This window comes from Onychomys torridus, chromosome 18, assembly GCF_903995425.1.
Source record: "Onychomys torridus chromosome 18, mOncTor1.1, whole genome shotgun sequence".
In the NCBI taxonomy this organism is placed as follows: Eukaryota; Metazoa; Chordata; class Mammalia; order Rodentia; family Cricetidae; genus Onychomys; species Onychomys torridus.
Window position 1 is genome coordinate 62635866 of NC_050460.1, and position 17058 is coordinate 62652923.

Genomic DNA, 17058 nt, shown 5'->3' on the forward strand with positions numbered 1-17058 from the left:
AACTTCAGAAAATCCGCCCCCAAGAACTGAGAAATCCTTCCTTCCTTTCTGCAGCCACATGGAGGCTGTGCTGGGGTTTGGATCCTAGTCCAAGCTGAAGTGGTAGAGGACATCTCTGGAGGGAGGGTACTGTGGCCTCAGTCCTCCACTAAACACAAGTGCATGGGGCCAAGTTCCCAAGAGATTATGGGTACACAGAGAAGAGGTCAAGACGCCCCACAGTGAGGTAAGGATGTTAGAATTGTTACTAATGTCCATAAAGAAACAAGGCAGCAATGTTTACACCTGGGAGTAGTGATGGCAAGTCTGCGATCCTAGACGCAGGGAGGTCAGGAGTTCAAGGCTATACTGAGCTGTTCAAGCAGTTTGAGGTCAGCATAGGCTACATGAGACCTTGTCTCCAAAAAGAAAACAACAATTATTAATATTTAGTACATCAGGACAGGCTCCAAAAGCTGCAGAGAGAAACCCTGTCTTGAAAAAAAAAAAATAGTACATGAATCAGCAGTGATTCAAATATTAGGACACACTCAGACCACATGTGAGTCAAACTAGGGGTCCCATCTCCCAGTATAAAACACAAAACAGACACTGACCTACGAAAACAAGGCCTAAGGATGACTAGGGTAACATTTCACTCAGTCCCAAAAGCTGTCAAGTAAGCTGCAGGGGAAATCCTCCAGCAAGCCAAGTATTTCCACATAGTCAATGTCTAACCTTCTCACTAAAGGTAAAGGGACCCGAACCAAGCCCTAATCCAGTACCATGACCCAAATTTGTGGTCCTAATACTCAGGAGGTTGAGACAAGGAGATGGCTGTGAGTTCAAGGCCTGCCTGGGCTATAAAGTCAGACCCCAGAACAAGCGCTTCATAGTTTTGTTGTTGTTTATTTCCAGACCGGGTTTCTCTGTGTAACAGTGCTGCCTGTCCTGGATCTCGCTCTGTAGATCAGGCTGGCCTCCAACTCACAGAGATCCTCCTGCCGCTGCCTCCCAAGTGCTGGGATTAAAAGCATGAACCACCACTGCCGGCGCACTTCATATTTTTAAAAGATGTATTTTCTCTTTAGTGTATGAGTGCTGGTCTACATGTATGTCTGCACACACATTACTTGCATATCTCAGATCCCCTGGAACTGGAATTATAGACAGTTGTGAGAGGTCATATGGGTGCTGGGAACCAATCCTAGGTCCCTTGCAAGAGCAAGTATTTTCTTTCTCTTGGGTGTTTTGTCCACATGTTTGTGTGTGCTCATGCTTATTCGCATGCTTAGTGCCCTTAGAAGCCAGAAGAGGGCATTGGATCCTCCAGACCTGGAATTACAGATGGTTGCGAGTCACCATGTTCTCTGGAAGAACTATTAACCATCGGGCCATCTCTCCATCTCCACCCTCTGTCCCCACCACCTTTTGAAACAGGACCTATATAGTCCCAGAACTCTAGCCCAAGCTGGCCTTGAACTCATAGGGACCCACTTGGCCCTGAATACCAGTGTTTGTCATCTTTTTAGTTGATTAGACAAGGACTCATGTATCCCAGGCTCATCTTCAACTTCTGGTTCTGATGCTCAGTTTCAACTCCCAAATGCTGGGATTACAAATTTACTCTAGCGTGCCGGCTACTCAGCATATTCTGAGATCTGTCCTATGCTAATCTCGAACTTCCAGACTCAAATGATTCTGCTAATCAGATGTTACCACCTCGCTTCAAAATCTATTCCAGTGGAGCGGGAAGGTCAAACACACACCTTTAATCCCAACATTTAAGAGGCAGAAGCAGGATCCAGGAGTTCCAGGGCAGCCTAGTGTACACATAGCAAATCCCAGGGCAGCCAAAGCGGCATAGTAAAACCTTGCCTCGGGCAATGGTGAAACACGCCTTTAATCCCGGCACTCAGGAGGCAGAGTCAAGCAGATCTCTGTGAGTTTGAGGCCAGCCTGGGCTAGAGTGAGTTCCAGGAAAGGGGCAAAGCTACAGAGAAACCCTGTCTCTAAAAACAAAACAAAAATGTTACTTATTATGTATACAACTTTCTTCCTCTATGAATGTCTGCATGCCAGAAGAGGGCACCAGATCTCATTATAGATGGTTGGTTGTGAGCCGCCACCTGGTTGCTAAGAATTGAACTCCGGACCTCTGGGAGAGCAGTGTTAACAGCCATCTCTCAAGCCCCAGTAATCCCCGCATCTGATAATAGCAAGACAAGGCTCAGTGCCAGCACCAGTTACAGGACACTATGTGAGAAACTGTCCAACATCCCTGGTGTTGGTAGTCTGGCTGCACCTGCTTTAGAAGGCTAACAATCTCCAAGCTTGGGGAAAGGGACTTGGTAGCCTCGTAGGCAGGGAAGGCCGGCATTCCATCTGACACCGGGTTGTGCAGAAAGCCCTGTACTCGTGCGCCCCACCAGGAAATAACATTCAGTCTCAAAGTGCCTTTTCTACCTGGCTTGGGACCAAGTATACATCTTTGTATGAATGAATGGAAAACACAAGTTAAGACAAAAGGTTTTTATTCAAAAAATGCCATGTATAAAAAAAAAATATCTCTTTTATTCCCTGTACAGTACTTTTCACTCAGATAAAACCAGCAGGCTACACGCTGCTCCAACGAAGCTCAGCCAGCCCAGAGGATCCCGGAAGGCACACCACGCCGGAACTGCCTTCTTCTTATGTACAGACAGAGCCCAGACCCACTCCAGGAAGCAGGCAAGGGACCCCCACCACAGAAGGAACTACAGCAGCTGCCCCACCAGAGTCCCTTCACCCCAGCAAGCATTGCAGCCCCCCCCCCAAAAAGGTCCCCAGGTCAGGAGGAAAAAAAACCGGGAACGACAATAAAAGCCAGTGGAAGCCTGGAATAGGAAGGCCAACCCAATAAATAAATAAATAAATACATTAACATTGACTTCCAGGCTAGAATGTGCCGTCTTTCAAAAACAAAAGAAACCCCAACACATAAAATAACTTAAAGGCATTTTTTTTTTCTTCAAATTGTATCAACTATAATCCTTCTGCAGGCTGCCATGCCGACTGTACACACATTTACAGCTTGTCTAGTTGTTGCATTGATTGTGCATTCTGTGTGAGGTCTTGGCTTTGAAACAGTTAAGTAGAAACCAAAAAGGAAGACCAGTTCACTTGGGAGTTTTACCGAAGGAGGCAGAAGAAGGGCACGTGGCTCAGCAATGGGCCCTGTAGCCTCTTCCATGGCACCTTTCATAGGAGGTGGGGGGATGGGAACGGGAAGAGGAGGGAACCAAACCCAGGCAGATTTTTGGAGAAGCAGCAGGTAAGAGGCAAGTTCAAGTATTTCTCCCAGCACAGCTGGAGTCCCCACACAAGGCACTCAGAGGAGTTGGAAGAGGTGACAGGGACTTAAATATGGTGCTAGTTTTTTGTTGTTTGTTTTTTTAATCCCACCCCCAACATATTTCCCCCTACCCTAGCCCATCTTGGTGACCCAAAGTCTCCGTGGTGATCAAAGTTCCATGGCAGGGTTTGGACCCACTCCCACCCCCCACCCAAGGATTCTGCAGAGCCCAGTAAAACTAGACACCGTGAAAGCGTCTATGCGGGAAGGAGGGAGGGGCAGAGGGGCCTGGAAAAACGTGAAGTAGAGTCTCTCTCTCCCCTGTGGGAGGCTGCTCCAGGAACCTGAAGTCTGGAGTGAGCTGTCACTGCTGTTTCTGCACCAAGCAGGGTCCTGCTGGAAGCTGGAGGCAGCGCTCCCTCCCCGGAGTCTGATGGAAAGGCTACTATTTGCTGGGCGCCGGTGACAGGCTGCGCAGGTGAATCTCAGCGGTTGCCTGGGGTAGGAGAACATCCTGCATCCATGGGTGGTTCTGGATTTCTTCGAAGGATGGCCGATCTGACGGTCTCAGGGCCAGACACCATCTAATGAGATGCTGACACTCTGCAGGAGGCAGGACAGACAGAGGTTAGGGATGATTCAACTTGTTTTTGTGATGCCAAGTCTTCCCAAGGCCCACAAGTCTGGGGTTTTTTAAGAGGCATGTACTTTATTCAGGACGTTGCTGGGTCCTCTCAGTGGGAAAGGCTGACTACTGAAAGGCTCCAGTCTGCTCTCAGTTAAAAAGGGGCTCCCCTCTTAAACCTGTGGTTTCAAACTTCAAATAGCCCGGCCTTTCCCACGACACCCACTCACCAGAAATAGGAAGGATGACAGGGTTTTTTGATGAGCCATCACTGAGCAAGATGAGGTGATTCAATTCACTTAACTCAACAAACACTGACACTGCTCAGGATGAGGTCACCAGGACCACAATATTTACAGAGCTACTACTGCCTTAAGGGGAGATGGCTTAAACAGCCCTTGATTTTTTTAAGAGATGAGGTCTATGCTGGTACTTAAACTTTACAGGGTCTGGTGGTTGGGGTGGGATGTATATAAAATCTGTCTGTTCCAATTCCAGCATGACCAAAACAAAAACTGAAACAGAATGGGCTGAGACAAGATTCCAAGGCCAACAAGAACTCTGAGTGAAACCCTGTCTCCTAAGTCAACCCAGCACACTTGGAGGTCACAGGCAGGCTAGCGGCCCTACTTAGTGACCCTGTCTCCCCACAAAAAATGAGTAAGAGTAAAAATGACAGCTAGGATATAAGCCCCACACCCCCCTTTACAAAGTAAAGGTTTAGCGGTTCACTCCCGTAACCCCAGTACTTAGGAGTGGGAGGCATTCTCAGAACCAGCCTTTCTAACAACCACAAGTGAGGCCCCAACCACCAAAGGGCTTGAGGAAGTTACCTGAAGAGACCCTTTGCCTGAAGAACACTTGACCCTTGACAATCTCTTCGTCATGCTCAAATGGAATATCTCCGCAGACCATATCATAAAGCAGGATCCCCAGGGACCAGACCGCTGCCGACCGGCCATGGTAACGATGGTAGCGAATCCACTCTGGAGGACTGTATACTCGGGTTCCTGCCAACGAGGGAATTGAAAGAAAACCGTGTTAGCAAAAATAAACAAAGCAACTAATCCGAGTAGCTTCTTTAAAAAAATTTTTTTTTTTAAAAAATGAAACAAGGTTTCTCTGTGCAGCCCTGGCTGTGCTGGAACTCTGTAGATCAGAGACCCACCCGCCTCTGCCTTGAATACTAGGATTAAAGGTGTGTGCCGCCAACACCTGGTATTTAAAATACATTTTTTTCCCTCTCCAAAAAAAAAGTGCGACAGTGAAATATGGTGCCTCTGCACCAGCACCAATCCGAAACCGAAATTCCTTACAAACCGCCCCAAACACAGAGCCACTGAAAAGCTTGTCTTAGGCCCTAGGCTGTAGAACTCACAATGGGATAGCCTTGAACAACACACCCTGGCCAGGACCCTGCCAGATTAGATTCTCTTCTAGACCGGACTGGGTGAGGATCCTTATACACACACCAGTCAGGGCGCTTCCAGGTTCCACACTAGCAAAGTACAACACCTACACTCTTTCCTCCCTAGATGAGAAAGGCAGAGTTGCAGGGCGGGTTTCGGACCACGTGATTCCTGTTTACAAACTTTGGGTAGTAAAAAAAAAAAAAGTGCTAACCTCATGGTGCTCGACAGGGGGCAGCAAAGACTTGCCCAGGGGGAGGAAAAAAAAACACAAGGGAGACTCAGCCAGCCATTAACTGTTAAATACAAAAAACGCAGCCCAACCCAGCGTCCTCCATGGGCAAAAAAAAAAACAAACCACAAGCTATAGTCACAAGTTTTGAAAGGCTGTCGTTTGTTAGGGTGAGCCACTCAGCTCATGACCCACCCTCCTGCTTTGATCTACAATCCCTCCATTCCTTTTCTGAAAGACCGCGATCCCAGCCCCTCCCTGTGATAGATAGGTTTTCAGTCTCCCTGCGGGAGACACCCAACTAATTTTCAAACCAGCAACAGATCTTATTTCACAACATTCCAGGCTTCGCCACCCCACAACACCCCCAAGTGTAGTGAAACCACTGCTCTTATTCCTTAACCCTCAAAAACAAAACAAAACAAAAAACCCCTGCAGTTCTAAGAACTACCTTAAAACTCCCCCACAAAACAAAAACAAACTACAAAACCGGCATCAACGTCTCCCGCCACCACCACCACCACCACCGGCTCCACCTCCTAATACTGGAGAGAAAACTGGGTCAGACTTTAGAAAATCTGGGCTACAGCCGGTTGCCCACGACTTCTTCACCGGGAAAGTATGGAATTTCCTAAATTCCACTAAGAAAAAAAAAAAAATCACAACCACGCCAGAAATGTTGCAGGTTCGCTCCACCGGCTTGAAATCCCCGGCTGTAGTCTGCCGGGAAGCTCGCCTCTGCCCCACCCCTGCTAGCACTGAGCCAGGCGGCCCAATGACCTTTACAAAGGGCCGGAGCCGAGGCCGCCGGCGGCTTGCAGGCCGGCACCCTGGGCAGCTCCCTCCCCGGGGCCTGGCTCACCATCGAAGTCGGTGTAGACTGTGTCCTTGAGCAGCGCCCCCGACCCGAAGTCGATGAGTTTGAGCTCGCCGCGGTTCAGGTCGATCAGGATGTTCTCGTCCTTGATGTCGCGGTGGAGGACCCCGCAGTCGTGGCAATGCCGCACGGCCTCCAACACCTGCCAGAAGAAGCTCCGAGCCAGCTCCTCCTGTAGGGCTCCCCGCTCGGTGATAAAGTCGAAGAGGTCTTGTACCGGCTCGGGCCTCTCCAGGATCAGCACGAAACTGTCGGGCCTCTCGAACCAGTCCAGAAGTCTAATGACGCCCGAGAAGCCCGAGCTCACCTTCTTCAGCAGGACCACTTCCATGGGCACTCGGGTGCCATTGGGCTGCAAGGGCGAGGACCGGGGTTAGCGCGCCGGTTCCGGCACGCCCGTCACCACCCACCCGCCCGCACGGAGGGTCGCCGGCTGGGGCTCACTCACCAGTTCTCCCCAGTCGGAAATCCGGTCCTTCTCCACGTGCTTGATGGCCACCTGGAAGAGAGCCCCGAGTCTCCATCAGATCCTCTCTGGCCTGCTCGAAGCATCCCTCCGCGCGCCCTCCCCAAGGCGGGGTGCCCACTCACCGGCAAGTTGTCGGCGACGCGGATGCCCGAGTAGACCGAGCCGAAGCCACCGCTGCCCAACAGCGGGCCCACCTGGTACTGCGACTCCAGGGGCTCCTTCTCTTTGCCTAGGGGAAGAGGAGGCACGGGACACTAAGCGCCAGGCCCACGCAGGGGTCCCCGGGGGTGTCGCCCCCTCCCCAGCACGACCCGCGCGCCCGGGATGGGGTGGGGAACACTCACCCGGCGCCAGCTTGGTAGCGTGCAGGTCGTTGCAGGGCGCGGCGCGCAGGTGGGCCAGGGAGTTGATCTTGGACAGGAGCATCCCCACCTCCAGGGTGTCGGTGCGGGGCCGGTGCTGGGACGAGCAGCAGCGGCGACGGAGCGAGCTGGGGCTGCGCCGGCGGCCGGGGCTCAGACTGCGGGTGGCGTTGCGGCTGGGGCTGCGGCTGGCGCGCAAGGCCGAGGGCGAGTCAGAGGACGACCGAGGGCGCTGGCGGGGCTGGTGGCGGCGGGCGGGCTCGCCGGCCGGGTCAGGCAGTGCGGCGGGAGACGGCGGGGCGAGTGGCGCCGCGGGACCCAGGGCTGCTGCTGTCTGTGACTGCTGCTGCCGCCGCTGCTGCTGCTGCTACTGCTACTGTCGATCCCGCCGCCGGCACTGCCGACTCCCCTCCAGCCTCCTCCGCCACCGCGGCCGCTGCTGCAGACGCCCGGCTCGCCCCGCCGCCAGGAGTAAAGGGGCGGAGCGCGCCGCTGGGGAGGGCGCGCGCGGCGGGCGGGGCCGGGGCGGGGCCTCTCCGGGAGGCCGAGGCGGGGAGCCCGGCTGGCGCGGTGGCGGAGGGCGGAGAGGGGGCGGGGAGGCGGCGGGACCCAGGGCCGCTCCCCCCCTCGGCTCCGCCCCCTCGCGGCTTCGCCCCTTTCACCCCCCGCCCCGGCCCCACCCCGCGGGCGCGGCTCCAGCCAACCAGAAGCGATCTGATCTGCATAACGCGCGGCGGGCCCCACCCACCCCGCCGCCCGGCCCCGCCCCCACCGCCGCCCCGCCCCGCCCGGCCCCGCCCCGCCCCGCGCCTCGCGGTCAGAATGGGTCTCTAACGCCGCCACGACGTGGCGGGAAGGAAAAGGCGCCAAAACGGAGGGGGAGGGGCGCGGGGCGTGCGGGGAGGCGGGAGCTGGGTGGCGCGCGCGGCCGGGGAGGAAGGATGGGGAGGGGCGTATCGATTCAAACCCAAACAATAACAAAGCCATCAAAGGCCGCCCGGGGCCAGCTCCGCCGGCTCCGGGTTTCCCGGAGATGTGGGGTGGGCTGGGGGTGGGGGCTGGGGAGGGAGGGGGGGTGTTCCGAGGGCTGGAGCTGGAGCTGGAGCTGGAGCGTAGCGAGTGGTGAGCCCTGGAAGGGCGTTGGTGTGGCCGGCGCGGAGGAGGCCGAGAGGAGGGACCGCGTGTGCATGTGTGTGTGCATGTGCGTGTGTGTGCATGCGAGTGTGCATGTGTGTGTGTGCATGCCAACCAGGGTGGTCCTCTTGTGTGACTCAGCCCCGAGACCTCCAAGGCTGCCGGGGCGGGGTGACGATGCGCTGTGGGCTAAGATCCTGGGGCGGGTGGTGGTGGTTGTGTTTTGGGGTGGGGGGGCGAAGGCTGTGCAAGACGTGAGTCACCGGCGTTTGCACACCGAGGGTGTGAAGGAGTCAGAGGCACAGGCCTGCGTGCAGAGTGGGGGCGAGCCCCGTTGCTCACCGAGACCCCGGAGACCTGGGCGGCGAGGAGCCGGTGATAAAGAGCCTCGATGGAGAAATGCAAAGAAAGAAAACTTAAAAGGGTATCCGTGGGTCCTGATCCTTCCGAAACGACCCGTGTCCGAGCGCCTGAGAGAGGAAATCACGACCCAAATGTTAGCTGGCCGGTGCCAGATGCTGCCTCAGCCCCTTCTGAGCCGGCGGGAGGAAGGAGGAAAATTCCTGATCGCGGGCGAGGGTGGGAGAGTGCCGCTGGGTTTAATCAGAGGTTGCTGGGGTAGTCACCTCCTCCTCCGGCTCGGTATTAGCAGTCAGGCGATACCAGCTATTATTGGCCCCGACCTCAGCCTTGTCTCAAAGGAAAGTCCCCACATACACGTGGAAATACCACGGAAAGCTAGCCGATTCCGCTTTCTTCTTTTGTCCTTGTAATAAACTTCACCGAGAGTTGATGACGACGGGTGAAATGAGTATGTAATCCGTCAGTGGCCAGAGTAATGGAAAGCTAACCGCATCCCGTTTTCGTTATTTTTGTTTTGAAGTCCGAGGGGCTTAAAGGAGGAACGGGCCTGTTAGAGATGCGGTCATACACGCATTTAAATGTTTCCTTTACAAGTTTTTCCTGGTGCTCATAAAGATGCCCAGGGACTCCATAACTTTTATGGATGCCTCTTACAAAACATTACATATTTCCCTTTTGTTTGTGTTCTGTGGCTGGCCTAACTCATTCATTTTTGATGACGAAAGGAGAAAACCCAGGGGAACAAGAATTACTTCCTTTTTTGCAGATAGGAAAATGAAACGTAAGCAGCATGACACAGGGTCATACAACAGCCGAGGGAGCCGATGAAATGACCCAAATTCTGCTCCCTGCGTGTTCAGAGCTTTCCCTTAGGTCAGTCTTAAAACTCCTGTGACCCAGGCACTGAACAGGACACCAGGAAGAGGGAAGAGTCTGGAGTGATGCACACTCCTCCAGGCCCAGCATTCTGGACCAGGCTAGCCTTGTCTAGAGAAACCCTGTCTAAATAAATAGATACTTTAAAAACGCCAGCGCGACTCCAGCCCTTCATCAGACCCTCAGCTCTGCCCACACAGGACTATCCCCGCTTGTTTTCACTCTCCTAGCTCATGCATATTCCAGACTCTATGCATCTGAAGACTCAAATCGCCCTGTCCTGGAAGTGGCCCGTCCTCTTCTAAAGGTGTATGTATGACGTTGGGAAATAAATCTGGGGTCTTACATGTGCACCCTGCCACCAAGCTATACGCCAAAGCTCTCCTTCTATTCAAAGCCTGGCCTTCTGAACTAGGGAGGCAGATGTACTTCCACGTTGTTGCTGAACCAAATCCAAGCGTTCATTCACTGCCCCCCCCTCCACCCATCTGACAGTCATGTGGGGTTATTAAAAAAAAAAAAATCTCTCTGGGCTGGGGATGCAGCGTAACTGGTGGAGTGCTTGCTTGCCTGACGTACCTGAAACCCTGAGTTTGATCCCCATCACTACATAAATGGCACCAGGGAGAATGATCCCAGCACAAAGGAGGATCAAAAGTTCAAAGTCAGCCAGAGATACACAAGATCTTAAAACAACAAAAAGCTTCCTGCTCCCTCTCTCTTCATTTATTTCTGTCTTCTCCCTCTCCGCTCTGTTTTCCTTTTCCACTTTTTTTGTTTTGTTTTATTTTTTTTGTTTTGTTTTGTTTTTTGAGAGACAGGGTTTCTCTGTGTAGCTTTGTGCCTTTCCTGGATCTCTCTACTCCAGGCTGGCCTTGAACTCACAGAGATCCGCCTGGCTCTGCCTCCCGAGTGCTGGGATTAAAGGCGTGTGCCCCCACCGCCCAGCTCCTTTTGCATTTCTTAATATAATCACTATATACTCCGTAGCCTAGGCAGGTCTCAAACAATTGTTTTGCTTCTGCCTTCCCAGTTACCTACATTACAAGCATGTCGCCTGCACCATGCACCTTTTGCTCAACAGTTACTGATGGACAAGAAAAGATCGTGATTAAAGTCAATTTATGACCCAGGTTGAATGGCTCCTAACTGTCATCCTAGCACTTGAGGAGGATTGCCAAACTGAGCTGTATAGTGAAGCCAGACTTATGGTTGAGTATGTAGTTCAATAATAAACATTCACCTGGCATTCCTGGGCTTCATCCCCAAACAGAGCAAACAACAGCAAAATCCCAGTACATATAAGTCGGCTCAGGAAAAATAAAGGAAGAAGGTGAGAACAGATAAACCGGAAGATTCAATCATTCCGAGAAGTGGTACCTGGTGGCTAGGGAAATGGCCGCTCCCTAACCTTTCTTCCCAAGGTGTAGACTGGATGCAGGTAGTATCGCCTCCCTCCCTGCTGTAAGAAGCAAAGGGAAGCCTGCTCATGAGAAGCCCACCCCCAGACACTGCACAGACTCCTAACAAGCCAGTTATGACGGTGGCAATGATGCCGATTGTTGGCGATTATGACAGCAACAGGAAGAGGACTGTTGGAATGTCGTTTTATTATTATTATTATTACATCTATGTGGGGCAAGGGGCATGGGTACACAGCACAGGAAGCATGTGGAGGTCAGAGGACAACTCTTGGGAGTCGATGTTGGAATGTTCTTACACCTGGAAGGGTCCAAAGGTCAAATCCTGGGTAAGGGCCAGTGAAATGGCTTCATGGTGAAGGTGCCACCGAGCAGAGTTTGAGCTCTGGGATCTTCAAATCCCCCAAGTGGTCTTGGGTCCTGTTCTGGTCCCTTCAGGCACCTGCTCTCACAGGGGCCTGCACACCCCACCCCAATAATTTAAAATGAAATACTTAAAAAAAAAAAATCTTGAAGGGGAAAAAAACTACTTTAAAAAGTAATGAATTATTAGCTGGGTGTGGTGATACCTGTAATTCCATCACTCGGGTGCTGAGGCCGGGGAATTGTGAGTTCCAGGTCAGCCTGGGCTACTTAATCAACTCTGATAAAACAGTGGGGGAGGGAATGGGGAAGACTAACACAGAATCAGAAAAGTCACTCCAATAGGAAAGACAAAAGCCACAGTTGTGCTGGTACAGGTGGGAAAGAGGGGTACTAGCTGTCACTATGCCCAACAGTAATCGCAATGCCCCGTAGGTCCTTTCCATAAGATAGATTTAACCAAGTCCATGTCAAAGGTTGACCAGAAATGTTTGTAATCAGAGAAGTGTAGGAGGAAGTTTGAAGGGATAGCCACACCAGTTTTAAAGCACTTCTTTTTTTTTTTTTTTTTTTTTTCTCAATGCAAGGGATCTGATCGAGGGCCTTGGACATCTGGGTGAGAGTACACACCAACCACTGAGCCCACTGGAACCATGCCTCTGGGCTTCTGGGGCTGAACAGGACAATGTAGCTTTTTCTTGTTAAGGTTTTTAAGTTAATTCGGTAGAAGTAATTAGTATATATATGATTTACTTCTCTCTTACAAAAAAAAAAAAAAATTAACCTAGGCTGGGTAGGTGTGGTAGTGCCTGCCTTCAATCCCAGCATTGGGGAGGCAGAGCCAGGCAGATCTCTTGAGTTTGAGGCCAGCCTGGTCTCCAGAGCTAGTTCCGGAACAGCCAGAGCTACACAGAGAAACCCTGTATGGGGGGAAGTGCTGTGGGATAGTCTTTCTGTAGGCTGTGAATATGTGTTGCTACCATTGGTTAATAAAGAAGCTGCTCTAGCCCATGGCAAGACAGGATACAGCCAGGCGGGAAATCCAGGAGAGAGGCAGGGAGAAGAGAGGTGGGTCAGAGGGGATGCTGTGAGCCACCGTCTGAGAAGCAGGATATAATGGAACTCAGGCAAAGCCGTGAGAAACGTGGTAATACATCAATTAATAGAAATGGGTTAATTTAAGATGAAGGAGGGGGCTAGTTAGTAATAAGTCCTGGCCATGGACCAAACTGCTTGTAATTAATATAAGCCTCTGTGTTTATTTGAGACCCAGCAGCTGTGGGACACAGAAAGACTTCCGTCTACAGGGCTGTAGGTCAGTTGCTAGAGTGCTTGCCTAGCATCTCCGAAGCCCCGTGTTTGATTCCAGGCACAACCTGGAAGTGGTGGACCAGTGAGATGACTAAGCAGACAGAGGAGCTGGATGAGGAAGAGGTACTGGATGATGAGGACTTAAGGCATTCTGGCCTCCATAGGAGTCTCTCTCTCTCTCTCTCTCTCTCTCTCTCTCTCTCTCTCTCTCTCTCACACACACACACACACACACACACACACACACACACACAAATCTATACATTATAATAATGAATCAACTTTGTGAAAAAGTATTCTATAGTTAAGTTCAGACGGTATGGCCAAGGCAAAGTTTCAAAGAAGCTGTAGAGATCTAGGAACGCGATACAAGTTTTTTTGTTTTGTTTTGTTTTGTTTTTCTTGAGATTTATTTATTTATTATGTATACAACATTCTGCCTCCATATATGCCTGCACACTAGGAGAGGACACCAGATCTCATTACAGACGGTTGTGAGCCACCATGTGGTTGCTGGGAATTGAACTCCGGACCTCTGGAAGAGCAGTCAGTGCTCTTAACCTCTGAGCCATCTCTCCAGCCCCCTTGTTTTGTTTTGTAAATAGGTAGAAATACAGTTTTACTGGAGAAACTCATATCTAAGTTTCTTTCAGTTTTTAAGAACTCCTAACAAGCATCCAAGAAGAAAGCACACACAGGTGCAAAGGAACAAGACAAACGGGCTGTAGCCACCACAGGGACACCACCTTAAAGAGTGTTGTTCCCTACCTCCTGAGAAAAGTAAGTACACTGGGTGTCATAAATAAGACTTTCTTACTTTATAGGAAGGAAGTGTTGTACCTGGTTCTCGAAACCCCCAGAGACCACCAAGGAGCCGGTTTCCGATGCCAGCAAATAAGGGTCCTTTTATTCAGGTTTAACCTGGGCCACCGCAAGACAGATGGAAGGAAATGTGGCAGTGGCCATGAGCCCGGGTGTAGAGAGTTTTTATAGGGAAAAATCACAAGCCAGGAATTGGCAACTTGGGATTGGGTAAAAGGGATATGGCGCAAGGTGATTTTTTTTTTTAAACTATTGGTCTAGACTTTGGGCGCAAAACCATATTTGAAACCATTGGTTAGACTTTTGGCGGGGAACCACAACCCACCGAACAGGATTATCTGGACTTCTCAGCAAGATTATCTAGATATCTTCAAGGGCCTAAACTGCAGACAGGATGTCTGCAGGAGGATACTGCTCTGTATCTGTTCCAGTTGTCACGGCACATTCCTGAGGTCCTTTCTGGAACAGGTGGTCTGAGATGGTGGCCCTTTCCCTAAGGTAGAGCCTGTAAAGTTAAGTCTAGGCCTTTGCAGAAGAACCAAGATCCTGTTTGGAGGTGTATTAAATACAAAATATAAAATACTCTCTGACCCAGATGAGGGGGGAAATTCTCCAACACCTCAAGTCTCATGCAATAAAATCCAGAGGTCTGTTGAATCCACCTTTTCGATTCATGTACTGCCTGTATTTCCTCTTCTGAGACGCGTTTATGGCATAGGCATTTACAGAGCCATCTACCTTCTTCCCTTTTGTGGAGTCAATCATTTCATCATGTCTCGTTCTTCCTGTCTTACCATCCAGATCTTCCTCGGTGATCGGACGTTCTTCGCTCTTCATTTCTGCAGTGTCTTTCTTTCAGGCGAGAAGGGGAAGGAGATGTGGATCTATGTCACCTTGGAGACCTGGAGCGTCTTCCCAGTGGGGATCTTGAGCGGCTCCGTCTGCGATCCCTCTGAGACCTGGACCTTTCTTGGCGCCTTCTTTCTCGATCCTGTGATGTGGACCTGGACCACCTAGCCTACATTCCCTCTGCGGGGAGCGGCTACCGCTGTGACCCATCAGAGCCTCCTCTCTTTTTTGTTGTTGGTTATTTTTTCTCGAGACAAAGTTTCTCTTAGCACCCTTGGCTATCCTGGAATTTACTCTGTAGACTAGGCTGCCTCTGCCTCCCGAGTGCTGGGATTAAAGACCATAGCCCAGCTTTAAGTAGATCTTAAAATATCAGGTAAGAATATGTAGCCAGGCGGTGGTTGCGCACGCCTTTAATCCCAGCACTCAGGAGGCAGAGGCAAGCGGATCTCTGTTAGTTCGAGGCCAGCCTGGGCTACAGAGTGAATTCCAGGAAAGGTGCAAAGCTACACAGAGAAACCCCGTCTCGAAAAAACAGACAGATATCTATCTAGACATCAGGAAGGGAAATAAAAGATGCTTTGGGTTATATCCTGTCACTGCTGTGTGTATGTATCTGTCTGTGTGTGTATCTATATGTGAATTTGTACTCTTACATGGAAACGCTCTCAAAGGCCAGAAGAGGGGGCATTGGATTCCATGGAGCCAGAGTTACAGATAGTTGTGAGCCATTGGATGAAAGTGCTAAGAATCAACGTCTGTCCCTGGCATGAGCAGTCCGTGTTTGTAACTGATGAGCCATCTCTCCAGCCCCGGTCTATTTTTTGTATTTCCCTCCAACCCCTGATATGAGTGAATAAAAGTTTCCTTAAATAAAGCAAAAGCAGGAAGCCGGAGGGGGAGTCTGGAGGATCTCCTGGGGGCTGGCTACAGAGTGGGAGAGATGACGGAGCTAGCCGACTTCCCTTCCTGCAGGAGAGACAGGAGATCCCCAAGTCCAGTAACCTTTTGAGACTGCCAGCTGCTGACTGTGGTATCAACCCACATCCTGGTCAATGCCCAGAGTGCTTGAAATCCAAATGCCAGCAAAGGCAGCCACTAACTCATTCGCTCACTTGGAGAAACTTAGACTTACTTTTCAGCGGATGGGATACTTCCTCTTTTCCAACTCTGTTTTCTTCTCATTTTAGGTGCTGAGCTACTAGAAACAGACACATCTCAGCACAGCCAGCCCTTCCAGGCAAGCAGCCAAGCTGTCCGGCCTCGCTTATAAACCTTTGTCAAAGACCCTTTGAAGCAGCTTGTTTTGTTTTGTGGGCTTGTGTTTGTGTTTTTGTGTTTGTATTACGGAAGTGGTGATTTGAGGTTTTTTTGTTGTTGTTTTTTGTTGTTGTTGTTGTTGTTTTTGTGTTTTGTTTTGTTCCTCTGCTTTTTTTGTTTGTTTGTTTTTGTTTTTGTTTTACATTGGAGCTGAGTTCAGTTCCCAGCAACCATATGGTAGCTCACAAAACCACCTGTAAGTCTAGTTCCAGGGGCCTTGACATCCTTCTCTGTCCTCCAGCAGCTTCGTGCATGCACATACATGATACCTATAAACTTACAGGGTCATGCACTGACACATAGACTAACTCTTTAATTTTTTTTTTTACATTTATTTCTTTTATTATACGTCTGTGTATGTGGGCTGTGTGTGGAGACAGAGCTGTCTCCTTTCCTTCCACACTTTGAGTCTGGGAACAGAATTCAGTTCTTGGGGCTTGACAGCAAGCACCTCACCTGGTGAGCCAGCTCCCCAGCTCTTGACAGTTTTGCATTTGGGGTTTTGATGCTATTTCCAGTCCTGGGGACTGAGTAAACTAGGCCCTTCAGTGTGCTAAACATCATACAACTACTGAGCTGCATCCCCAGCCCTCCATGTTCCTTAAGACAAAGACTCACTAAAGTGCCCAAGCTGTCCTTGAACTCAATCTGTACATAAGGTTGTGCTTGAAATTGTCATCCTCCTGCCTCAGCCTCTGAAGTACCACTGTACCTGGCTTACTTTGTTTTCTATTTCATTTTGGTTGCTATTGTTTCTATTTGTTTATTGCCATTTATTTGTGTTCACAGGATCTAACTGTAGCTCAGGTGGGCTTGAAACTCACTCTAGCTTGGGGGTGACTCGATCTAAAAAGGATCTACCTGCCTCAGTTTCCCCACCATGCCCAGCTCCATTTAATTTTATTTCTGTGTATATGTGTATTGTCTTCCTGTATGTCTGTATACCATGTCTGTGCCTGGTGCCTGTGGAGGCCACAGGAGGGTATCAGATCCCCTGAGACTGGAGCTGGAGTTACAGATGGTTGTAAGCCTCCATGTGGGTGTGGGGAATTGAACCGGGTCCTCAAGAAGAACAACAGCCAGTGCTCTTAACCACTGAACCATCTCTCCAGCCCTGTTGTTAAACACGGTCTTACACTGTCATCCTGGCTTTGTTTCATTTTTAAGATGGGATTCAAACCCACGGAATCTCTCTGCCTCAGCCTCCTCAGTAGCTGAGATTACAGACCTCTGTAGTAGGACAGGCACATAGGGTCCAGGAAATTGGCTCAACCCAGTTGCCAAGACATGTACATAACATACTCCCTTATGA

At 50.5% G+C, this 17058-nt stretch overlaps 1 protein-coding gene and 1 pseudogene across 1 annotated transcript; both read right to left on the reverse strand.

Annotated features, from left to right (window-relative positions):
* Positions 1 to 2496: 2496 nt before the first annotated feature.
* Pim1 (Pim-1 proto-oncogene, serine/threonine kinase) lies at positions 2497 to 5862 on the reverse strand. Its single transcript, XM_036167888.1, has 3 exons — positions 5562 to 5862; positions 4772 to 4948; positions 2497 to 3916 (listed from the first exon to the last, which is right to left on the reverse strand). The coding sequence occupies exons 2-3, from the start codon at positions 4851 to 4853 to the stop codon at positions 3759 to 3761; spliced, it is 240 nt and encodes a 79-aa protein (XP_036023781.1). The 5' UTR covers positions 4854 to 4948; positions 5562 to 5862; the 3' UTR covers positions 2497 to 3758.
* Positions 5863 to 14192: 8330 nt separating this feature from the next.
* Positions 14193 to 14636, reverse strand: LOC118569292 (annotated as a pseudogene).
* Positions 14637 to 17058: the final 2422 nt, after the last annotated feature.